At 40.2% G+C, this 26,576-nt stretch overlaps 1 protein-coding gene across 3 annotated transcripts in view; it reads left to right on the top strand.

The window, feature by feature from the left end:
• Positions 1 to 8,592: 8,592 nt before the first annotated feature.
• Positions 8,593 to 26,576, top strand: part of FANCI (FA complementation group I) — a 78,802-nt gene continuing 60,818 nt past the window's right edge. Inside the window, exons 1-3 of one of the 3 annotated variants that reach the window (XM_036842313.1) lie at positions 8,593 to 8,671; positions 11,389 to 11,491; positions 19,534 to 19,606. In XM_036842313.1, the coding sequence (XP_036698208.1) occupies positions 11,408 to 11,491; positions 19,534 to 19,606 (157 nt within the window). In that variant the 5' untranslated portion in view covers positions 8,593 to 8,671; positions 11,389 to 11,407. Of the gene's footprint in view, positions 8,672 to 11,388; positions 11,492 to 19,533; positions 19,607 to 26,576 lie in introns of those variants that run through there. The other 2 variants (XM_036842314.1, XM_036842315.1) reach the window with 2 other exon arrangements.

Raw genomic sequence — 26,576 nt, 5'->3', positions numbered from 1 at the left:
TAAAGGTTTTAATTTCTCTGTCGAATCTGAATGAGATCCTTGCTGGGTAGAGTAATCTTGGTTGTAGGTTTTTCCCTTTCATCACTTTAAATATGCCCTGCACTCCTTTCTGGCTTGCAGAGTTTCTGCTGAAAGATCAGCTGTTAACCTTGTGGGGATTCCCTTGTATGCTATTTGTTGTTTTTCCCTTGCTGCTTTTAATATTTTTTCTTTATATTTAATTTTTGATAGTTTGATTAATATGTGTCTTGGTGTGTTTCTCCTTGGATTTATCCTGTATGGGACTCTCTGTGCTTCCTGGACTTGATTGACTATTTCCTTACCCATATTAGGGAAGTTTTCAACTGTAGTCTCTTCAAATATTTTCTCAGTCCCTTTTTTTTTTTCTCTTCTTTTTCTGGGACCCCTATAATTCGAATGTTGGTGCATTTAATGTTGTCCCAGAGGTCTCTGAGATTGTCCTCAATTTTTTTCATTCTTTTTTCTTTTTCTGCTCTGTGGTAGTTATTTCCATTATTTTATCTTCCAAGTCATTTATCTGTTCTTCTGTCTCAGTTATTCTGCTCTTGATTCCTTCTAGAGAATTTTTAATTTCATTTATTGTGTTGTTCATCATTGTTTGTTTGCTCTTTAGTTTTTCTAGGTCCTTGTTAAACGTTTCTTGTATTTTCTCCATTCTACATCCAAGATTTTGGATCATCTTTACTATCATCACTCTGAATTCTTTTTTCAGGTAGACTGCCTATTTCCTCTTCATTTATTTGGTCTGGTGGGTTTTTACCTTGCTCCTTCATCTGCTGTGTATTTGTCTTCTCATTTTGCTTAACTTACTGTGTTTGGGGTCTCCATTTCGCAGGCTGCAGGTTCGTAGTTCTTGTTGTTTTTGGTGTCTGCCCCCAGTGGCTAAGGTTGGTTCAGTGGGTTTTGTAGGCTTCCTGGTGGAGAGGCCTGGTGCCTGTGTTCTGGTGGATGAGGCTGGATCTTGTCTTTCTGGTGGGCAGGACCACAGCTGGTGGTGTGTTTTGGCATGTCTGTGAATTTATTATGATTTTAGGCAGCCTCTCTGCTAATGGGTGGGTTTGCGTTCCTGTCTTGCTAGTTGTTTGGCATAGGGTGTCCAGCACTGTAGCTTGCTGGTGGTTGAGTGGAGCTGGGTCTTAGCATTGAGATGGAGATCCCTGAGAGAGCTTTCGCCGTTTGATATTACATGGGGCCGGGAGGTCTCTGGTGGACCAATGTCCTGAACTCGGTTCTCCCATCTCAGAGGCTCAGGCCTGACACCCGGCCAGGGCACCAAGACCCTGTCAGCCACATGGCTCAGAAGAAAAGGGAGAAAAAGAAAGAAAGAAAGAAAGAAAAAAAGAGAGAAAAAAAAAAAGAAAAGAAGAAAGAAAAAAGAAAAGAAAAAAAAAAAAAAAAAAAAAAGAAAAGAAAAAAAAGAAAAAAAGAAAAAAAGAAAAAAAGAAAGAAAAAAAGAAAAAAAAAAAGAAAGAAAGAAAGAAAGAAAGAAAGAAAGAAAGAAAGAAAGGAAGGAAGGAAGGAAGGAAGGAAGGAAGGAAGGAAGGAAGGAAGGAAGGAAGAAGGCAGGAGCCAAGAAAGAATAAATAACATAAATAAGTATTAAAAAGAAAAAATTATTAAAAATAAAAAGTAATAAAAAATAAGAGAGAACGAAAGAAGAGACCAACCAAATCCAAAAAACAATCCACCAATGATAACAAGTGCTAAAAACTATACTAAAACAAAAAACAAACAAAAAAAAATGGACAGTCAGAACCCTAGGACAAATGCAAAAGCAAAGCTCTACAGACAAAATCACACAAAGAAGCATACACATACACACTCACAAAAAGAGAAAAAGGAAAAAATATATATATATAAAATTAAAAAAGGAAGAGAGCAACCAAATCATAAACAAATCTACCAATGATAATAAACTCTAAATACTAAACTAAGGTAAACATAAAACCAGAAACAAATTAGATGCAGAAAGCAAACCACAAGTCTACAGTTGCTCCCAAAGTCCACCGCCTCAGTTTTGGGATGATTCGTTGTCTGTTCCGGTATTCCACAGATACAGGGTACATCAAGTTGACTGTGGTGATTTAATCTGCTGCTCCTGAGGCTGCTGGGAGAGTTTTCCCTTTCTCTTCTTTGTTCACACAGCTCCTGGGGTTCAGCTTTGGATTTGGCCCCGCCTCTGCATGTAGGTCACCTGAAGGCATCTTTTAGGAAGTCTGAGGTCTTTTGCCAGCGTTCAGTAGGTATTCTGTGGGAGTTGTTCCACATGTTGATATAGTTTTGATATATTTGTAGGGAGGAAGGTGATCTCCACATCTTACTCCTCCACCATCTTGAAGGTGCCCCCCCATGTATCTTTTTGAAGTATAGTTTTGTTCAGATGTATGCCCAGGAGTGGGATTGCTGGATAATATGGTAACTCTATCTTTAGAGTTTTCTACAATGACTTTTAGGGTCCCCATGAACACAGTCATGTGACACCTCCAGCACAACCCAAGCAATCCAGATATAGCCCCAACAAAGGAATATGGCTGGCCTCATACAGGGTTGGGATTTGCCAGATGGGTGGGATGGAAGGACAGACAAGGGGGCAAGTTGAATTCAAGATGAAGGAGGAGTGAGGGACAGCAAAAATTAGAGACTAAGTAAGTGGAATAATTTAGCATGCAAACTGGACAAAGAGGAAGCTGCTGTCTGAGTAGTGATTCTGCTCAGGCTGTGTCCAGGAGAGTAAGTGGCTGAGGTGACATAGATGAGAAAGTCATGGAGATGGGAAGAGAAGCACCAAGAGGCCTCATGTAGGATGGAGGATCCACCTCAGTTTTGCAGCCATCTAGGGTGACAACAGAAGAGGGTCACGTGAAGTGGAAGATGAAGAACAGGCATCTACCTGTCGTCATCAAAGGCGCAGAGATGGCTGCTCAAAGTTTGCTGATTATTTACAAGCCAGAGCAGATCACTAGGTTCACAACTGGCCTGATTTTTTTTAAAAACTTTTTTATTTTGTCATAATTTCAGAATTACAGGTCACAAAATAGTACAAAAACTTCCCATATGCCCTTCACCTAGAAGTTAACATTTCTATCACATTTGCTTTATAATTCTTTCTCAACATACACATGCTATTTTTTTTTCTAAACCATTTTAGAGGAAGTTGCAGACATGATGTCCCTCTTCTCCTAAATACTTCAGGATGTATTTCCTAAAAACAAAACATTCTCTTAATAACCACAGTACAAATACCCAAATCAGGAAATGTACATTGTTATAATATAATTGGATAGTCCATAAACCTGAATCAAATATCACCAGTTTTAAGGGGCCAGTGTTTGGGGGTTTTTTTTGGCTGCACTGGGTCTTCGTTGCTGCGCATGGGCTTTCTCTAGTTACGGTGAGCAGGAGCTACTCTTCGTTGCAGAGCGTGTGCTTCTCATTGCGGTGGCTTCTCGTTGCGGAGCATGGGCTCTAGGTGCACAGGCTTCAGTAGTTGTGGCGCATGGGCTCAGTAGTTGTGGCCCGCAGCCTCAGTAGTTGTGGTCTGCAGGCTCAGTAGTTGTGGCACAAGGACTTAGTTGCTCCGCGGCATGTGGGATCTTTGCTGACCAGGGATCGAACCCGTGTCCCCTGCATTGGCAGGTGGATTCTTAACCACTGCGCCACCAGGGAAGTCCCCAAGGGGCCAGTTTTTAAGGATTACTTTCCACCCTGCTTCCCCTTTCCCAAGTCCTCTTCCTGTCTTCCAGGCAGGCCTCTGAGAAACAAGAGACCAAGCAGGGTAATGGAACTAAACTTTTTGTTTGTTTGTTTGTTTGTTGTTTTTGTTGTTCTGAACTTTTAATCTTCAAATGATTGCCGATTCACAGGAAGCTTCAAAAGCAGTAATGTATTTTTTTTTTAATTTATTTATTTTTGGCTGTGTTGGGTCTTTGTTGCTGTGTGCAGGCTTTCTCTAGTTGTGGCAAGCGGGGGCCACTCTTCATCGCGGTGCGCGGGCCTCTCACCATCGCGGCCTCTCTTGTTGCGGAGCACAGGCTCCAGACGTGCAGGCTCAGTAACTGTGGCTCACGGGCCTAGTTGCTCCGCGGCATGTGGGATCTTCCTGGACCAGGGCTCGAACCCGTGTCCCCTGCATTGGCAGGCGGATTCTTAACCACTGCGCCACCAGGGAAGCCCGCAGTAATGTATTTTTAAGTCAAAATTTTCATTTTGAAATTTAACATTTCAGTGAAATAATTTAAAAACCTATTTTTCTAAGGATGTGTTCATAATTTTGCACCCATTTAACAAATGTCTGAAGCACCCACTGTGTGCCACTTTTCCAGACCCTGGGATTACAAACGGTGAGCTGTTAAACCTCTACCTTAAACCCTACTAAATCAGAATTTCTTCAGGATGGAGTCAGCTGGTTCTTCTTAACAATCCTGTGACCTGCCCAGGTAGTAGTATCTTTTTTTAATCTTAACCATTTCTAAGTATACACTTCAGTAGCATTAAGTACATTCACATCGTTGAGAAACAGATATCCAGAACTTTTTCATCTTACAAAACTGAAACTCTATACCTATTAAACAAGAGCTCCCCAATTTACCTTCTCCCCAGCCTCTGGCAACCACCATTCTACTTTTTGTTTCTTCGAGTTTGAATCCTTTAGATACCTCATGTGAGTGGAATCATACAGTATTTGTATTTTTGTGACTGGCTTATTTCACTTAACATAATGTCCTTCAGTATCATCTATGTTGTAGCATGTGATGGGATTTCATTCCTTTTTAAGGCTGAATAGTATTCCACTGTATGGATACACCACATTCTGTTTATCCTATCGTCTTCCCATGGATGTTTGGGTTGTCTCCACCTTTTCACTATTATGAATAATGTTTCCCTGAATATGGGTGTACAGATATCTGATTAAGAGCCTGATTTCAATTCTTTTGTATACACACTCTGAAGTGGGATTGCCAGAGGGAACTGGAATTCCCGGAGGGAATTTTTTTTAATTCAAAAAACACTTTATTGGTAAAAAATGGTAAACATCTGAAACTTCAGTGAGTTGTAATCTTTTTGCAATAGTAACATCAACACAGATCACCAGAACTACACTACTAAGTGCTCCTAAACACTAGGCTCCTTATACATGCTACCTTTATTATTCTCTCAAGCACTGCCGCCCTTAAACCCAGGCAACTGGAGTGCTTGGACTGGGTGGGTGCCTCAATAGCTCCCTTCCTAGATGATGAGGAGTCCAAGAAACTTGGAGTGTGTATGCACTGAAGCCCACGTGCCCTCCTTTAGACCATGCTCGGGGTACCTTCCCAAACATCCCCAAGCTCAGTTCCTCGGCCTATACAGGCTCCTTCCTAAGTCCACCCTCCCCACAGTGGACCTGCTAGTGTGCACAGCCCTAGGCACAAAGGTAGTCAAGGGTAGCCAAAGGCAGCTTTAGAGGAGAGACGTAGTGTGGATTTTCAGGCTGGGTGTCCACATGCAGGCATATGAAGCCCCTCACACTGCAGGATGGAGTGGGGAATGATAGGGGGCCTCCATTTGTACTTTTCTCTGAACTCCTGCAAATACCAGTAGCTATAATATTATTACCCAAACATGAGCTACTGACAAGGTCTGAAGAACATTTGGTTCCAGTGTTGTAAACCTGTTTTTAACTGGCTGTGTTTTCTAGAATCAGTGTATCACTAGCTGACCAGCGTATGGAGTCTAGTGGGTTGAAGCAGATTGGTAAGATTTGCTGCTTAGTAAGGAAGCCTGCACCAGGGTGAAAAACATTGTTATGAATCTAAGTCTGTTCTCTTCCTTTGCATATGTAACACCCATTAACACTAATGGAAAATACAGATGATACATTCGTGCAACAAGGGGAGGCAAGACCCCCTGCCGCAATTGTCAATGCCAGGGGGTAGATTCTCACACAGGCAATGCAATAAGTGCACCTGGGATGCAAAAATGGAAGTTCAAAAAGGCAAATGAGCCCATTTGACCTACACAGACACACAAATTCATGGCTGCCTGGCCCAGTCCCAGAAGCAGCCTGGAAGGGTGATTTGTGGGGAGGAAGATTGAGGGTAAAGTCATCTGATTCCTTGGCAAGCTAAAGACCTCTCTCAGGAATAATCTTCCAACCCAGCTCTGTGTTTTAGCCAAATATCACAGCTCTAATATTGGGCCAGAAACGTTGGTAGAAGTAAAAGTACTTAAGAAGTGTCATAGGCTTCCCTGGTGGCACAGTGGTTGGGAGTCTGCTTGCCAGTGCAGGGAACGTGGGTTCGAGCCCTGGTCCGGGAGGATCCCACATGCTGTGGAGCAGCTGGGCCCGTGAGCCACAACTACTGAGCCTGCGCTCTGGAGCCTGCGAGCCACAACTACTGAGCCTGTGTGCCACAGCTGCTGAGGCCCACGTGCCTAGAGCCCGTGCTCTGCAATGGGGGAGGCCACCACAGTGAGAGGCCTGCATGCTGCGGCGAGGAGTGGCCTCCACTTGCTGCAGCTGGAGAGGCCTGTGTGCAGCAACGAAGACCCAGCACAACCCAAAATAAATAAATAAATTTATAAATAAAAAAAAAAAAAAAAGAAGTGTCATAAACAAGTAGCAGACCTAGGCAGCCGCGAGGCATCATTCTCTTCCAGCAGCTATGTTTCTTCCAGAACTGGCCAAGTAGATCCATCCTACCCCTGGGAACTGGGAGACAGGCTCCAGACTGAATGCCCCCTGATCTTAGCCTTCACATGCCATCCCATGGTCCCACATTTGGCAAGTCCAAATCTGAAGGCTTCATCATCAACTCAAACTTTCATCCTTCCCTGTGTGTCAGTCAACTGGCAGTATCACCAGGGTGCACCTCCATCCCAGTCACTCAAGCCTGAATATTCCTCAAACCCCTCCCACCTCTCCCCAAGGTTGGGCCACCACCACCTATGTCCAGGACAACTTAGAGCCTCCTAAGGGGTCTTGCCTTCAATTCTCCTCACCTCCATCATCTTTTTTTTTTTTGGCTGCATTGGGTCTTTGTTGCTGCGCATGGGCTTTCTCTAGTTGCAGCGAGCGGGGGCTACTCTTTGTTGTGGTGGCTTCTCTTATTGTGGAGCACAGGCTCTAGGTGCGGCGGGCTCTTCAGTAGTTGCAGCACATGGGCTCAATAGTTGTGGCATGGGGCTCTAGGGTGCACGGTCTTCAGTAGTTGTGGTACACGGGCTCAGTAGTCGTGGCTTGCAGGCTCTAGAGCGCAGGCTCAGTAGCTGTGGCGCATGAGTTTAGCTGCTCCGCAGCATGTGGGATTTTCCCGCATCAGGGATCGAACCCGTGTCCCCTGCGTTGGCAGGTGGATTCTTAACCACTGCACCACCAGGGAAATCCCCATCATCTCTTTTAAATAACCTCTGCAGCACTCACCTGCCAGAAATATTGTTCTACAATGTGAATACAATCACGCCCTTCCACTTCAGCTGTTCCCCACTTGCTCCTGATATGAAAAAGATTAACAAGCCCCTGCTTTCCCACCCCCACCTGAAGCATCTGCACCTCCCGAACCAGCCAGACGCTGGATTGCTTGTTGCTGTCAGGCCCTTTGCACAAGCTGCCCCTTCAACGTAGTACAGGTTCTCAAACCTCCCCTCCATTGCTCTTTGCTCTACTATCAGTTGTTCATTTAACATATTTACTGAACATTTACTGCTTTGCCAGGCTTTGTGCTAAATGCTGAGATTTTGTATGCAATAAGCCCCCTGGCCACATGAGGCTTACATTTTAGGGCTGTCGACTGAAAGAAAAATGCATAACCTAAAAGTTGTGAGTTAAGTTTTATCCAGGTACCTTACTGAGGACGATAGCCCAGGAGACAGCCTCTGAGATAGCTTTGAGGACCTGCTCTGAAGAGTTAAGGGAGGAGCCAGGATATATATGAGTTTTCGGGTTTTTTCTGGGGGGGGGGGAGATCCATGTAATCAAAGATCAAGATTACTGATCACAAAAACCAGATATTTCAAGTTAATGACTTAAGTGCTTTCTTATGTATGGGAAGATGCAAGAATCTGGGTTCATTGAAACTTTTCCTTAGATATGCATCTTAACTATCCAAGGATCCTTACATCCAAAGCACAGAATGTTTCCTGTTTTTCTCCATCCTGAGCTCCCCTCAGGTACACTGAGGCCAACGACTGCAGTTGCTATAGACTTGATCCCTATAGAAATGGAATGGCAGGCGACACTTTTTTCCTTTACAGGAGTTACTGACACCTCCACTGGCACAAGAAGTAGGACACCTTCCTCCGCCTTCCAGACACTTCCAATGCAAAGACCTCTACAGCCATCACTAGATTCATCCCCTCTCTCACTGACCATTTCCCCAATAGTACACAAGAAGGCCTTAACTGGTCAAGACACCGTGGTGGCCACACCCAGGCCACACTGCCCTGGCTCACTCTGCGGTCCCGAATTGGAGTTCTTAGGCTGCCCCCCCCCACACACACAGTGAGTGGGATCGTCCCAGGAGTTCCCCACTCCCTTCTGCCTTAATGGTACGCCCCATGCGCGTGCTCCCGGGCGGCGGAAGTGAGCCGCGGGAGGCGGGACTCGCTGCTCCCGGTAACGGAAGTGCGGCGGAGTTGGGTTGAGCGGGCTTTTTGGAAGCTTGTGGAGGAGGTGAGGCTGCGGTGACCGTCTGGAGGGGCTTCGCGCGTTGCAGGGGCGGTGGGACTCAGCCCCGGGGAGGTAGCGGGTCTGGGAGGACAGGAGGACCCCACTTCCAGTGTGACGTTCTGGCGTTTTCCTTGGCCTGGGAGGGTCGATGTGCCCCGCCGTCTCCCTCCGCGTCGGTTGGCTCTCCCTGCTCCCCGGGCGTGCTACACTCTCGGCCCTCTTGTTAAATTCTTCCTCTCCATCAGCGTTTAGCTCCTACGCCTGAGAAATTTCTCTAAACCTGTTTCACTCTTGTAGCTCGGTCACAGCGCACATCACTAGCTGCCTCATTTTATAGTTTCTCTATTTGTGTTTATTTCTTGCTCTCTGAGGAGCCCCGGTGCAAGACCCGCGGCGTTTCACTTCTGTGGTGCGTCACTAACCTCAGGGCCCCTTGACAAAGAATCTGCAGCCACCTATCTGTTACTCACCTCTGGTTTTAGGAAGAATTTAGCAAATGTACCTGCTGAAATAGAAAGAGTTCAGCATCTTCCCCTTAGGGCTGGACGTCTCTTTTAGTCGGTATGCCTTGTTTGCATCCTCTACTGTCACCCAGCCCCTAACAGAGGGTAGCAGGTAAAAGCATGGGATTTAGGGTCTGGGTCTGGACAGACTCGGATTTCAGTTCTGCTTCTACCCTTACTAGCCTTCTAACTTTGGGGATTTGGGGAAATTCCTTAATCTCTCTGAATCCCAAAAGATCTTTATCTAAATTGGGAGTAATAACACAAACCTCATAGGGTTGGTGTGAGGATCAAATTAATGAGTGTAAAGTGCTGGGCCCAGGGTCTTGCCCATTGTAGGGATTCAGTCATTCATTTGTTCAACAGATATTTATTGGGGACCTTTTATGAGCTAGATACTGTGCTAAGTACTGGAGGTTCAGTGATAAACAAAACCAGACAGGTCCCCCTGCCCTCCTGGAGTTTGTAGTGGAGTGGGAGGTGTAGCTCCTAATCTAATAATTACAAATGTAATGTTAAAAGTGTGGTGATGGTGAGAGATTATAGTTGCCTTGAAAGGATGTAATAGGGGAGTGTTTAATCTAGACTGAGCTGCTAAGGAAGTGTGGATTGAGCTGAGATCTGAAGAATTTGTAGGAATTAACAATAAAAGATTGGCAAGCAGCAGATAAAAGGAGGGGTATTTCTATAAGTTCCAGACAGAAAATCATGTGTAAGGGTCTGTGGCAAGAGGAACTTGGGGGTTTGAAGGACTGAAAATGATTCAGTGTGGCTGGAGAATAGAGTGAGGAAGGGGAGTTAGCATGGACCAGACCTTTTTATTCTGAATTCAGGATTTTGGACTGATATGAGAGTAATGGAAAGCCACTGAATAGTTTTAAGATGAGGATGGAGATTGAGGGAGGATAAGTCACATAATCTGGTTTGTGTTTCAGAAACATTATTTTAGCTACTGTGTGGAGGACAAGTTAGGAAACTGTGCAGTAGTTCAGGTGAGAGATGATGGTGGGTTTGGAGTAATGTGGAGGTAGTGGATCTCAGAGAGAAGTAGACTTGAGAGATGTTTAGGGGGGTAACATCATCAGGACTTGGTAGTGGATGTGGAGGATGAAGGGGGAGTGGTTAAGAATGTTGTCCAGGTTTTTGGTTTCAGCAGCTGAGTGGATGATGGTACAATTTATGGAGATTGGAAACAGGAAGAAATGCAGGAGGAGGAGCAGGTTTTCTTTCCATTAGTCTGCATTTCCCCCTTCCCATAATACTTCCATAGCTACACACTAACTCCTATCTGTCTAATGTGCTTCCATTTCACCCTTTCCTTTCTGCTCCCCAGAGTCACCGCCCTAAGACAGGCCTTTGTCACTACCACTAAAATAGCCCCCAGTAGCCTCTTAGCCTCTGTTCTTCCTCCTTACTCCCTCCCTACTTTAATCTGCACATCGATGCCAGATTCAGTTTCCTCAAACACTGTTTCAGTCTTGTCAGATTATCTTTTACTCCAGAAATTTTTGTTGCTATCTATTATTTACAGAATAAAATCTGAATTCCTTAACTTGGCTTTTAAGAGCTTGCACAGTTTAGTCCCACCCTTTCTTTCTAGCCTTCCTACTCACTACTCCCCTACTTGAACTCTCTACTAATTTTCCCCAAATAAATTTTTCAAATCCTCTTATGAATGCCTTTGTTCATGATACTCTCCTTCCCAATAATGTATACCATGTGGTTATCTTGACTGTCTAAATTTAATCTTTAGGTTCCAGTTTAAGCTTTCCTCTGCTGGGAAGCCTTCTTGATGTTTGAGCACACATTTATTTCTTAGCCTTTTTAACTTCTCATTTGTTTTTACACCATTTAATTGGTATAAATGCATTTACAGTGCTGTTGATTTATTCATTTATCAAGTGTTACTTTATTATATGTTATAATATTCTTGTGTATGCTTAAAAAAAATGATAGAAATGTGACTTGGAATTAGGAAACCACTTGATTAGACTACAACTTTCTAATAAGGAAATTCCAGGGAATTCACAAGATTATTTTGGTTTGGATAAGAATCACCTACTCACACTAGTTGGTAGTCCTTAGCCTGTTGAGTACCCACTGTGTACGCTGTCTATAATATGTATGAAATACTCAGTTAACAGGTAGAGAAGGGAAAAAAATCAAACTTGTTTACTTCTGGAAGTTTCATCCAGCTCTGACATTTTCCCTTTCCAGTTCCTTGATATGTGCAACAATGGACCAGAAAATTTTATCTCTAGCAGCAGAAAAAACAGCAGACAGACTGCAAAAATTTCTTCAAACCCTGAAAGAAGATGATGTGAGTATTAGAAAGGATGTTCTGCCAAAAGCAAATGTCAAGCATGATAACAAATTCAAGGGACATGTTAGAAAAATTAATTCTGCCACTTCATCTATCCCCCACTCTCCTTAGGAGACAAGGATTTATTTGATAACAACTCATAGATACAAAGAAATGGGAGAGAGGAAGAGATATGGACAACTTAAGGGCATTTGTGTACATTTATACAACTGTATTTATTTGTTTGTTTATGGATTGATTGTTGCAACGTGCGGCATGTGGGATCTTAGTTCCCTGACCAGGGATCGAACCGATGTCCCCTGAAGTGGAAGCGTGAAGTCTTAACTGCTGGACCACCAGGGAAATCCCTACAACTGTATAATATTTAAATGACGTTTATGCAACCGTATAAGCAAATTAGTACACTTTTTAGTTCTTAGAACAATCCTATTTGAAAGCAATATCCAAACTATAGTTATTGATGTGAGACATTAGATTTGCCTGTTGATGCTTCTTTATTTATGTTTTTCCCTAAAGAAGATAAGTTCATAAGTAGTAAGATATTTTGAAATTATTAGTAAAAGCGAAAACCAACCAATTTACATTGTGTCTTCACTATAAGTATATGATTATAAAATGGGACAATAATTACCTTCTATGTTAGGCTTTCTTTCTAATCTTTCTCTCCTGATATACTTCTCCTTATTCCATTATAAATGATCTCAGCTTATTCAGATCCCTACATGGAAAATAATCCCTCCTTAAAATTAACTTTAGGGCTTCCCTGGTGGCGCAGTGGTTGAGAATCTGCCTGCCAATGCAGGGGACACGGATTCATGCCCCGGTCTGGGAAGATCCCACATGCCACGGAGCAACTAGGCCCGTGAGCCACAACTACTGAGCCTGCACGTCTGGAGCCTGTGCTCCGCAACAAAAGAGGCCGCAATAGTGAGAGGCCCGCACACCGCGATGAAGAGTGGCCCCCACTTGCCGCAACTAGAGAAAGCCCTCGCACAGAAACGAAGACCCAACACAGCCATAAATAAATAAATAAATAAATAAATACTAAAAAAAAAAAAATTAACCTTAAACATTAGTATATATGTATAGACAAATTAAGACTTTGAGTATTATTATTATTTTTTAAAATTTCTTTAATGTTGTATCTATTTTATTTATTTTTGGCTGCATTGGGTCTTCGTTGCTGCGCGTGGGCTTTCTCTAGTTGCGGTGAGTGGGGGCTACTCTTTGTTGCAGTGCACGGGCTTCTCATTGCGGTGGCTTCTCTTGTTGCGGAGCACGGGCTCTAGGCGCGCAGGCTCGGTAGCTGTGGCTCACAGGCTCTAGAGCACAGGCTCAGTAGTTGTGGCGCATGGACTTAGTTGCTCCACAGCATGTGGGATCTTCCCGGACCAGGGATCAAACCCGTGTCCCCTGCATTGGCAGGCAGATTCTTAACCACCGTGCCACCAGGGAAGCCCCGAGTGTTATGTTTTTTTTGTTTGTTTTTTTTAAATTTTTATTTATTTATTTATTTTTAATTTATGGCTATGTTGGGTCTTCGTTTCTGTGCGAGGGCTTTCTCTAGTTGCGGCAAGTGGGGGCCACTCTTCATCGCGGTGTGCGGGCCTCTCACTATTGCGGCCTCTCTTGTTGCGGAGCACAGGCTCCAGACACGCAGGCTCAGTAATTGTGGCTCACGGGCCCAGCTGCTCCGCGGCATGTGGGATCTTCCCAGACCAGGGCTCGAACTCGTGTCCCCTGCATTAGCAGGCAGATTCTCAACCACTGCGCCACCAGGGAAGCCCGAGTGTTATGTTTTTAAGGAACTTTTTATGTGCTAGTTTTTATGGTCATTGAAGCTAGGTGCATCTTAATCTTTGTTATCTTATGCTAACTGGGAATTGATACAGGGATGTGCTCTGATTTTTTTTTTCTTTGAAATTATCCAGAAATTGCTCTTTGTGGCACTTTTTAAGACAGCCTGTTGCATGAGTTGAGAGTTGAATCATCCTATAGACAATTTAAAATTTGGTTGAAACCTGCTTTCTATTTATTTATTTACTTAGAATTTATAGTTTACCTGCTTCCAAAAGGAATTTGAGGAGGCTTTAACATTACACTATAAAATAAGTAAAAAATAAGAACTAGAACAAAACCCATGATAGATGCTATGAATTACTTCTCTGATTCATGCTTATCACAAAAAGAATTCCTATCTTGGTTTTTGTGAGGATGAAATGAGATACTGTATGCATCTAACATCTAATAGATCCTCACTAGGCATCCAGTAGACGCTGAATAAATATTAGAAAAGGTCCTTCAGCTCTTCCTGTTTTAAGTTTCTTCACCAGCATGAACACAGTCCTCTGAACATTTTTGTTTTGTTAACATTACCTTTAAAAGTTTTGTACCTCAAATTGAACACAGGGCTCCACATGTGTTCTACCACTAGAGTAGAGGGGCACTAATATTTCCCTAATTCTTCCATTAATGCAGAGTCAACTTTTTGGCAGCAATATCATATTACTGTCTCATTGCTCTTACAAGCAACTAAAAACCCCAAGTCATTTTTGCATATAGGCTAAATTTCCTTCATCTCTGAACTTCTATAGTTAGTTCTTAGAACCCACATTAAAATTTTTACTTTAAATCTGTTACTTATCTTTTTAGATTAATTTGATTTCACTCCATCAAGATCATCTTGTTGTATCCTGATTCTGTTGACCATTGTATTAATCATCATTTTATATGCTCTATAAATTTGATAAGCATTCCAGCAATATATGCATTCAGTCCATTTGATAAAAATGTCCATAGAAGATGTGCTTAAGAGTAAAAAATTATAAAACACATAAGCAAGTCCATGACAAGGAAGACTGACATATCCAGCAGTGGGAAAATTTACATTCAAAGATTTAGAGAGAATAGAGGAATCTAAAAGGGACTGCTAGAATAAAAGTGGAAGTTAATAAAGTGGAGAACAGTAGATCAAATTAATACATAAAAATCCTGGTTCTTTGAAAAAATAGACAAAACTATTAACTAATCAAGAAAATAATGGAGTAAGCACAGATATACTAAATAAGAAATGACAAGGGGGATATAACTATTCATATAGAGAAAAATCTCAAAAAATACTAAGAGACTACTCTATATATCTACTACAAATAAATTTGAAAATGTAGGTGCAATGGATAATTTCCTAGGAATATACAGTTTAATTAAATTGACCCAATTTGAGATGGAAAGCTTAACCAGATCAATTTCTATAAAAGAAAAAAAGAGTCATCAAGCAATTACTTGACACAAAAATACCAGGCCCAGAAGTTTCATAGGAAACGTCTACCAAATCTTTAGAGATCAGAGGTAAGAGATAGTCCCGATGCCACATAAATTGTTTTAGAGCATATGTGATACATAAGGAAAAATGTGCATATATAAGGAAAACTTCCAAATGCTTTTTATAAAGTATAACATTGATACCCCAAACCTGATAAAGACAGCTTGAAGGGGCTTCCGTTGGTCAAATTTGAACATTGAAATAATCAAGTTCAGTTATGAATTATAAACCACTGAAAAATATAGAAATTTGTGAGTCCATATTGATAATAAATGATGAGAAGGGCTCTTGCTTACCACAGAGTTAGAAAATCATCATTTGGCAACCATCATGATAAAGATTGGATCAGGCAGGAAACATCAGTGGATGCTAAATCCAGGAAGAATTTTTTAACTCTTTATTTTGAACTGATTTTAGACTTACAGAAAAGTTGTAAAAATAATAGAGTTTCCATCTACCCCTCTCCCAAATGTTAGTATCTTACATAATAACTTTAGTAAAAATTTAAGAACCAGGAAATTAACATTGGTACAATGCCATTAGTGGAACTAAAGACCCTATTTGAACTCTGCCTGGTAGTTTTTTCACTGATGTCCTTTTTTTATGTTCCAGAATCCCACTCAGGATCCTACACTGCACTTAATTGTCATTTTTCCCTGATTTTCTGCAATCTGCAACCATTCCTTAGTCTTTCTTTGTCTCTTATGATCTTGATTACCCTGAAGAGTACTGATCCGTTGCTTTGCTGAATGTCTGGTGTGTCTCATGATTGGACTCAGGACATGCATCCTTAGCAGAAGGACCATAGAAATGGTGCCATGCCCTTTTCACTGTGTGTCATATCATTGAGCTCACGATGTGAGTGTCATTCCTGGTGATACTGACTTTGAGAACCTGATACCAGAGGTTGCTGCTGGGCTTTTTCATTATATGAGGGGAAAATTAGATGAGGAGCAAGATTCCTGCATGGTCTTAAAGTTTCTTCCTACGAACTGCACACTGGTTGCAAAGGGAGGGGAAAGAAGTAATTACAGAGTGGGAAAATCAGGCAGCGTATTTGGGTGATCAGACTCATATTACCAGTGAGGGACAGATGGATATCACATACCTCCATGTGTGATACTCCAAGAAGGGCACAGTATCACCTGTGTTCTGGCCAAGAATGCCTAAACTCAATCTAGTCATGAGGAAACATCAGCACAAAATGAGGAATGTTCTGTTTTTTTAAAAATCTGTATTTGGACTGTGCCATTAACTTGGTAGTTCCAGTCTGTCAATTAAAAGAAAAAATTTTAAGCCTTCCAAAATAACAAGGATACTTAATCTTACTTGGTTTACTTCTGCATTTTAAAATGCAGTATAAAGCATAACTGAATAAGGTCAAAAAAGTAAGACCAAAGATCATGTAAGTAGGGGGAGTAGAGGACAGAGGGAGTGGAAGAGAACTGAATTTTGTTGAATACCTTTTGTGTGCTAGGCCCTGTGCAAGGTCCTCTACCTGTCATCTAATTTAATCCGCATAACAGTCCTTTGAGGTAGGGAATAGACACCCGTAACAGAGATTAAGTAACTTGAGGTTATAAAGCTAATAAATGGTAAAGCGAGGATTCATACCCAGTTCCTCTGATTCTGGGTCCCATTTTTTTCTCCTATGCCACATTGCCTTCTGTTGAAACTGAATTTTTTTGAGAAGAGTCGGGGTTTCTCAGTCTTGGCACTGTATTTTGGACTGGATAATTCTTTGTTGAGGGATGTCGTCCTGTGCATTGTAGGATGTTTAACAGCATCCCTGGCCTGTACCCATTAGGTGACAGCACCCTTCCAGTTATGACAACTAAAAATGTCTCCAGACATTGCCCTATGTACCCTGCCAGGGGTGGGGTGCAGATCACCCCTGGTTGAGAACCACTGCTCTAATGGTTATGTCAAAGGCTGTTGGAGGTTCCAGGCAGAGCAATCAGGCACTTCCTTATTATGTATTTAAGAAGGTAGAGATGGACTCCAGTTGGAAAGACCAGGCACGTGTAGAAGAGATCGAATTCACTGTTTTATTAGTTTTGGCCTCTGTGACAGTCCTTTGGATATTACAACCTCACCTTCTCCGTTGTTTTTGCTGGCTGCTGCTTTTTTAATCGCTGAATGTTGGTGTCTCTTTTCTCTTTACATTTTCTCCCTGGATGATCTTACATGTTCTCACTGAGCTCCACTTTGGCATATTCAGTTATCGATTTGACATCTCCACTTGGATATCTTAAGAGTAACAGTTCTGAGCACCACATCAGATCTGCTGAATCAAAAACTGCAGGTGGAGTTCTCTGTTTTAACATTCTGTTTTAACAAGCCCTCTGGATGATTTAGATGCTTGCGTAATCCGAAATTTTCACCATGTCAGTAAATGGTGCCGGCATCTACCCAGTTAGTTGCTTAAGCCAGAAATTTGAGTCCTTGATTTCTTCTTTTCCTTCATCACCACACCCATTTCACGTCTAAAGCATGAGGAAGTCTGTCTTAGTCCATTCAGGCTGCTATAACAAAATACAGTAGACTGGGTGACTTATAACAACAAACATTTATTTCTCATAGTTCTGGAGACTGGAAGTCCTAGATGATGGTGCCAGTGTGGTCGAGTGTGGGCCCTCTTCTGGGTTGCAGACTTCACATTATACCCTCATATGGTAGAAGCAGCCTGGGGGCTCTGTGGGATCTCTTATAAGAGTACTAATCCCATTCAGGGGAGTTCCACCCTCATACCTAATCACCTCCCAAAGGCCCCACCTCCAAATACCATAACACTGGGTATTAGGATTCTAACACGTGAATTTTGGGGGGACATAAACATTCAGACCATAGCGAAGTCCTACTGATCAAGCTCTCAAATATATCTTCAGTCTACGGATCTTCCCCAAATTTTGATGGGGTTACATCCCAATAAACCCATTTTAAGTTGAAAATATTCTAAGTTGGAAATGCATTTAATATACCTAACCTACCAAACATCCTAGCTTAGCCTAGCCTTACCTTAAACGTGCCAAGAATGCTTACATTAGCCTACAGTTGGGCAAAATCATCTAACACAAAGCCCATTTTATAATAAAGTGTTGAATATCTCATGTAATTTATTGAATACTGTACTGAAAGTGAAAAACAGAATGGTTGCATGGGTACAGAATGGTGTATCGGTTGTTTATCCTTGTGATCCCGCAGCTGATTGCTAGCCAAGGAAAAGATAAAAATTCGAAATACAGTATCTACTGAATGCCTATCACTTTCGCCCCATCGTAAAGTTGAAAAATCATAAGTTGAACTGTTATAAGTTCGGGGCCATCTGTACTTTTCTTCATCTTACAAAGTACTACAAACTGAGTACCTTAAACAATAGACAGTTATTTTTAAAGTTCTAGGAACCAGAAGTCCAGGATCATGGTGTTGGCATTGTTGGGTCCTGCTGAGGGCTGTGATCATCTGTTTCGTGCGTCTCGCCTAGCTTCTGGTGGTTTGCTGACAATCTTTAACATTCCTTGCCTTGTGTCACCCATGGTCTCTGCCTTCATTTTCACATGGCATTCTCGCTGTGTATGTGTCTCTGTCCAAATTTCCCCTTTTTCTAAGGACATTAGTCATACTGGATTAGGACCTACCCATATGACCTCAGCTTAACTAATTACACCTACAGTGACCCTATTTCCAAATAAGATCACATTCTGAGATGCTGGGGGTTAGAGCTTAAACATGAATTTTGGAGGGGGACACAGTTCAGCTCAGGACATCTCCCCTGCTGTTACCTTGCTGTAGGCCACTGTCATCTCTCATTTGATCACTGATAACAATCTCCTAACAGATGTCTCTATTTCACTCTTAAACCCTCCCACAACCTATTTTCTACAAAAGGAATAAAACTGATTTTTTTTTTAAAAAAAACATCTATCATATCACTCTCCTCTTTTCTCGTTAGTTACTTCTGTTGCACTTAGAGAAAATCTAAGCTTCCTACCATGGCCTACAAGATTCTTATTATCTGGTTCTTGCCAATCTCTCCAAATTCATATTGTGCCACTCTTTTCTTACTACTCTTCAGCCAGATTGGTCTTTTTTTTTTTTTCAGGCCATCCACTATGCCAAACTCTTTGCTCCCTCAGGGCCTTTGCACATAACAATACCTTTATCTGAAATGTTCTTCTTTCCTCCCTTTGCATAACTAGCTCTTTCTCATCCTCCAAGTCTCTATAGAAATGTCACCTACCTCAGAGAAGCTTTCTCCCTGACTACTCTAGCTAAAGTTGCTTCCCTTTCCTCAATTATTGTCTCAGTGTTTTGTTTCTTTTACAGATTTTTTTTCTTGTCGTACTTTTCCCTCCTGCTCTACTGTAAACTGAGTCAGATTATCATGTTCATCCTTGTATCCCTAATGCCTAGGAAGAAGAACATGTTCAAAGAGTATTTGCTGAATGAATGTATATCCCCAAGAACATAGCTCGATACCTAGTGCTGATTAAATACTTAATAAACGTTTGTAGAATGTATGAATAAATTTCAGTCTTGACAACCCAGCATCATGTTAAGATCTACCCTGCTATATGTAAATAAATATGTTACTTGTGATACCTGGAGTCTCTGAAGGATATGAACTTGACAGATGGGTGTTTTTCATACCGGGAGTTTAGGTCATTCATGTAGGGAAATTGTTGCCAGGGACTTGTAGCTTTTTCTTTCTTTGCAGCTGGCTAATCTCCTTCAGAATCAGGCAGTGAAAGGAAAAGCTGCTGGAGCACTCCTGAGAGCCATCTTCAAAGGTAATAATAATGCCACTTCTATCTCTCTGGATTCATTGATATATTTGTTTACTTTGGGCGCATATTGCTACTTTTCTTACTGTTTGAAGCCCCACTGAGACTTTTCTGTTTTGGGGATTTTACAGAATCAACTAAAGCAGCAGTCTCCTGTCTTGTGGACTTAAATAATTTTGCTAAAGCGGGTTGAAGTGGCTACCTGAGATTGTATTGCTGGTTTTGGAGCCTGTAAAGGATGCACGTCATAAAATCCGCTTTGATTTATTTGTGCTTTTAAAATTGTGGAGAAGAGGACTTCCCTGGTGGTCCAGTGGTTAAGACTCCATGCTTCCACTGCAGGGGGCACGGGTTCTATCCCTGGTCGGGGAAGTTCCACATGCCCTGCGGTGCAGCCAAAAAAAAAAATTGTGGAGAAGAGAGCAGCAATGTTTAATAGTTAATCTGTGCTTAACAGAAGAGGCTAGGGTGCTCTGAGTTTTAATGAAATGGAGTATCTTAGGTGACTTACGTAGAGATTCTTAATTCCCAGTGGGGCATATTTTTATTCCATATCTTGAACAAGGGCCAGTTCTACATTGTTGCTGGTTGTGACTCATAGTTGTTTTATAAATTGTAGTAGAATGAAATTCTACAAGCAAAAATTAAAACTCGCTTTACACTCTTAGCAGGTTATTTTAACTTGGTTTATTTTTCTTACCCCCTCGAGTAAATTGTGTCTCTTCTTGCAAGGGTTCAAAAACACATCTTCCAAAAAAAAAAAAAAAAAAAACATCTTCCTACGCATGAAAAAAATTTTTTTAATTGGTTAAAAATTGGAAACTTGCTAAATGACTGTTTTGTAGAAATATCAGAGAAAAGGAAATAATGAAAGATCAAAAGCAGCTGTCTATACATGCTAAGTGACAGTAATAAGAATAAGTGGAAGAAATAAGAGTAATTTCTTTCTTGGGTAGACAGACCTGGAACAGACTATCATGGCTCCCACTTCTGTAAATAACCTTATTTTTACCTTATTTAAAAACATAGATTTGGAAATCCTAGTTTAAAAGTAGCATGAATTACCAAGTATATATGGAAACTACCTCATAACCATTTTAATCCTGTTAAATCAATGGCGTAAACCAATAGTTAGCTAATGATGACATTTTAGAAAATTGAGATATAAGCCACATACTAAAAAATTCACCCTTTTAAAGTGTACATTTTTTGTTGAGATATAATTGACATCGTACAATTCACCACTTAAAATAATTCATTTCAGTGGCTTTTAGTATATTCACAGAGTTGCACACCTATCACCACAATTTTCAAGTATTTTTATTACTCCTAAAAGAAACTTTGCATCCCTTAGCTGTTGCTTCCCTAAACTTCTGATCCACGCCAGCCCTAAGAAACCACTCATCTACTTTGTCTGTGGCTTTGCCTATTCTGGATATTTCATATAAGTGGAATCATACAATATGTGGTCCTTTGTGACTGGCTTTCACTTACCGTAAGGTTACTAAGATTCATCCATGTTGTAGCCTGTATCAGTATTTCATTCCTATTTATTGGTGAATAATATTCCATTATATGAATATATCATACTTGTCCATTCATGAGTTGGTGGACAATTAGGTTGTCTACACTTTTTAACAGTTATGAATACTGCTACAAGTTTTTGTGTAGACATATTTTCATTTCTCTTTAGTAAATAAGAGTAGAATTGCTGGATCATATGGTTAACTCCATGTTTGTTTGGGGACTGCCAAACTGTTTTCCAAAGCTGCTACATCATTTTACATTCCCACCAGTACTGAAATAAGGATGCCCATTTCCCACATCCTCTGTCAACACTTGTTATTGTCTTTTTCATTCTAGCCATTCTAGTGAGTGTGAAGTGGTATCTCACTGTGGGTTTGATTTTCATTTCCCTGATGGCTAATGATGTTGCGTATCTTTTCTTGTGCTTACTGGCCATTTGTATATCTTCTTTGGAGAAATGTCTATTCAAATCCTTTGACCTTTTAAAAATTGGGTTGTCTTTTTATTACTGAGTTCTAATATTTCTTTAAATATTCTGGATATGAGTCCCTTATTAGATATATGATTCACAAAATTTTTCTCTCATTCTGGTTGTCTTTGCACTTTTTTGATGGTATCCTTTGATGCACAAAATTTAAAATTTTGATGCCTACTTAATTTTTTTGTAGCTTGCGCTTTTAGTTTTATATCTAAGAAGTCATTGCTTAATCCAAAGTCACAAAGATTTATACCTGTGTTTTCTTTTCAAAGTTTTATAGCTTTAGCTTTTAAATTTAGATTTTTGCTCCATTTTGAGTTAATTTTTGTATATGGTGTGAGGTAGGAGTCCAGCTTCATCTTTCCCCATTTTCAGTAGCACCCTTATTGAAAATCAATTGCCCATAAATGTGACAGTTTGTTTTTGGACTCACAGTTGTATTCCCTTGATCTATGTGTCTCTCCTTATGTCAGTACCACACTGTCCTGATTAGAATAGCTTTGTAGTAAGCTTTAAAACTGGGAAGTGTGAGTCCTCTAACATTTTTTTTTTTTTAGGATTAGTTTGGATATTCTGGGTTCCTTGAGTTTCCATATGACAAGATTAGCTTGTCAATTTCTGCAAAAATGGAAGCTGGGGTTTTGGTAGTGATTGTGTTGAATCTGTATATGAATTTGAAAAGTATTGCTATCTTAATATGTCTTCCATTAATGAACATGGAATATCTTTCCATTTACTTAGGTCCTCTTTCATTTCTTTCAACAGTATTTTGTACTTTTCAGAGTACAAGTCTTACACTACTTTTATTAATTTATTCCTGAGTATTTTATTCTTTTTGGTGTGATTGTAAATGGGATTGTTTTCTTAATTTAATGTTCTCAGTGTTCATTGCTAGTGTATAGAGATGCAATAGACTTTTGTATATTGATCTCATATCTTGCTACCTTCCTGTACTTGTTTATTAGCTCTAGTAGTTTCTTCTTTGTGGATTCCTTATAAACAAGATTGTGTCATCTGTGAATAGATACAACTTTACTTCTGTTTCAATCTAGATGCCTTTTGTTATTTTTCTTACCTAATTACCCCAGTTGGAACCTCCAGTAGAATAGAATTGGTGAGAGTAAACATCCTTCTCTTGTTCCTGATCTCACGGAAATCTTTCAGTTTTTTATTATTGAGTGTGATGTTAGCTGTGGGTTTTTCATGGATGCCCTTTATCAGGTTAAGGAAGTTCCCTTCTATTCTTAGTTTGTTGAGTGTCTTTTATCATGAAAGGGTATTGGAATTTTCAAATGCTTTTTCTGTGTCTACTGAGGTGTGGTTCTTATCCTTTACTCTATTTCTATGGTATATTACATTGATTTTCATACACTGAACCACTCTTATATTCTTGGATTAAATCCAATTTGGTTATAGAGTATAATCCTTTTTAAAATGTTGCTGGATTCAGTTTGCTAGTATTTTGTTTTTTTTTGGTTTTTTTTGTTTTTTTTTTAAATTTTTTTATTTATTTATTTGTTTTATTTTTGGCTGTGTTGGGTCTTCGTCTCTGTGCGAGGGCTCCCTCTAGCTGCAGCAAGCGGGGGCCACTCTTCATCGCGGTGCACGGGCCACTCACTATCGCGGCCTCTCTTGTTGTGGAGCACAGACTCCAGACGCACAGGCTCAGTAGTTGTGGCTCACGGGCCCAGTCGCTCCGCGGCACGTGGGATCCTCCCAGACCAGGGCCCGAACCCGTGTCCCCTGCATCGGCAGGCAGACTCCCAACCACTGCGCCACCAGGGAAGCCCTGCTAGTATTTTGTTGAGGATTTTTGCATCTATAGTCACAAGGGATACTGTTCATAGTTTTCTTAGGATGTCTTTGTCTGGTTTAGGTATGAAGATAATAGTGGCCTTGTAGAATGAGTTGGGAAATGTTTCCTCCTCTTCTTTTTTTGGAAGAGTTTGTGAAGGGTTGCAGTTAATTCTTTAAATGTTTCGTGAATTCACCAGGGAAGCCATTTGGTTCTGGGCTTTTCTTTGTAGAAGAGTTTTGATTGCTAATTCAGTCTGTTTTTTTTGTAGGTCTGTTGTGGTTTTCTATTATCTTTTTTAGTCAGTTTTGATACTTTGTATCTTTATAACAATTTATCCATTTCATATAAGTTTTGTAATTTATTGGTATACAGTTATTCATTGTATTACCTTATTCTTTTTACTTCTGTAAGACTGGTAGTAATGCCCCTCTTTCATTCCTGATTTTAGTAATTTGATTCTTCTCCCTTTTTTTCTTGGTCAGTCTGAAGATTTTTCAATTTTGTTGATCTTTTCAAAGAATAAGCTTTGGATTTCTTAATTTTTCTCTATTCTTCTATTCTCTGTTTCATTTATGTCTGATTTTACTTTTATATTCTTTTCACTTGCTTTGAGTTTAGTTTCCTCTTTTTATAATTTCTTATGGTGGAAGATTGGGTTATTGATTTGAGATCTTTCTTCTTTTTTAATATAGGTATTTACAACTATAGATTTCATTCTAAGCACTACTTTAGCTGTATCCAATAACTTTTGGAATGTTGTGTTTTTGTTTTCATTCATCTCAAGGTATTTTTCTAATTTCTCTGTGCTTTCTTCTTTGACCCTTTGGTATTTAAGATTATGTTAATTTCCACATATTTGTGAATTTTCCAGATTTTCTTCTGTTATTGATTTCTAGTTTCATTCCACTGTGGTCACAGAACATAAGTGTTATGATTACAATCCTTTTAAATGTATTGAGAATTTTTTTATGGCCTAATGTGTGGTTTATCCTGGAGAATGCTCCATGTGCACTTGTGAAGAATGTGTCTTCTGTTGTTGTGTGTAGTGTTCTATATAGATGTTTGTTAGATCTGGTGTGTTCAAGTCTATTTCCTTGTTGATCTTCTAATTGTTGTTCTATTGATTATAGAAAGTGGCAGGTTGAAGTCTCCAACTATTGTTGAATTGTCTATTTCACCCTTCAGTTCTGTTAGTTTTTGCTTTGTGTATTTTGGAACTCTTTTGTTAGGTGCTTATATGTTTATAATTGTTATGCCTTGATTCTTTTATCATTATAAAATGCCCTTTTTTGTCTTTAATAGTAATTTTTGTCTTAAAGTCTACTTTTTTCTGTTATTTTTAGAGCTACTTCAGCCCTCTTTGGTTAACTGTTTTCATGGTATATCTTTTCTAAACAATTTGTATCTTTGAATCTAAATTGTGTCTCTGATTCACAGCACATAATTGGATTTTTAAAAATCTGTTCTGCCAGTCTTTGCCCTTTTTTTAATAAATCTATTTATTTTATTTTATTTATTTTTGGCTGCGTTGGGTCTTTGTTGCTGTGCGCGGGCTTTCTCTAGTTGCGGTGAGCAGGGGCTACCCTTCGTTTTGCGCAGGTTTCTCATTGTGGTGGCTTCTCTTGTTGCGGAGCATGGGCCTTAGTTGCACGGGCTTCAGTAGTTGTGGCTCGCGGGCTCTAGAGCACGGGCTCAGTAGTTGTGGCACACGGGCTTAGTTGCTCTGCAGCATGTGGGATCTTCCCGGACCAGGGATTGAACCCGTGTCCCCTGCACTGGCAAGCAGATTCTTAACCACTGCTCCACTAGAGAAGCCCCAATCTTTGCCTATTGATTGGAGTATCTAATCCCTTTACATTTACCATAATTGCTAAAAAAGTAGGATTGATACCTGCCATTTTGCTGTTTGTTTTCTTTATGTCGTGTTTTTTTGTTCCTTTGTTACTACCTTATGTGTTATATGTTAAGTAGGTGTTTTCTAGTGTACCATTTTAATTCCTTTGTAATCTTTTTCACTATTTTTTTTCAGTTGCTTTCTTAGTGCTTGCCTTGGCAATTAGAACTGACATCTTAACACATTATTGACTGGAGACATATCAATACATCTTTAGAGAGTGCTACAATTAACATCACCATGAGAAGTTGTTAGAGCTTGAAATTGATCAAGAGTTCATTATACAACTTATGATTGTCATTATCATTCACATTTTGCTCCGTTTGGTTTTTGCTTCAATCTTGTGTATATTATAAATGTAAAATTTTCAAAAATGACACATCATGAAATTTTGAGTGAAACATTTTTTGGTGAATTTTATGCAGATACTTTCTCTGATTGTCCAAGTGACATATATACTAGTGTCTCAGAAGATGATAGTTCTTCAGAATATAATTCTGATTCAGATGATGTGAATAATAGACCAACAAAAAGACAAAAAACCTTAGTGATTGATTCTGATACAGAAAGTGAAAATGAAAGTCATGGTGCAGGAGAATGCTCCTTTGCTTCTACAGAAGAGTGGCTTGAAGACAACATTTTACAAAAATTAGAAGACTTTACAGGTGTGTCAGGTCTAGCTATTGAATGTAATAACCCACAAAGTGTTAGTGAAATAACAGAATTAATTTTCTGGCTGGCCAAAATAAATATCGCCGGCCACAGGCATTAGTTTCTGCAAAAATTCCCCCGGGCAATAATGAGTTAATTTATAACAATCTAGTTCAGATTAATACCAGCTTAGATTTAATAGTTATAAAACTTTGCTCTACATGTAGCTTCATTCTTCCCCTTCCTCCTTTGTGCTATTATTGTCCTACAAATTACATCTTTACACATTTATTCCCACCAGTGCAGATTTATAATTGTTGTTTTATGCAGGTGTCTTATAAATCAGATAGGAGAAAAAATAATTACAAAGTACATTTATACTATCTTTCATATTTTCCTATGTAGTTACCTTTACTGATGTTCTCTATTTCATGTGGATTCAGATTACTTCTGGTGTCCTTTCATTCTAGCCTGAAAGACTCCCTTTAGCATTAGGGCAGGTCTTCTGGCAGCAAATTCTCTTTTGTTTATCTGGGACTGTCTTAATTTCTCCATTTTGGAGGAATAGTTTTTCTGGCTATAGAGTTCTTGGTTGACAGTTTTGGAGGGATAGTTTTTCTGGCTATTG

The sequence above is a fragment of the Balaenoptera musculus genome, chromosome 2 (assembly GCF_009873245.2).
Source record: "Balaenoptera musculus isolate JJ_BM4_2016_0621 chromosome 2, mBalMus1.pri.v3, whole genome shotgun sequence".
Taxonomy (NCBI): Eukaryota; Metazoa; Chordata; class Mammalia; order Artiodactyla; family Balaenopteridae; genus Balaenoptera; species Balaenoptera musculus.
Note: the sequence above shows the minus strand (reverse complement) of the source record. Positions and strands in the feature narration are given on the sequence as shown.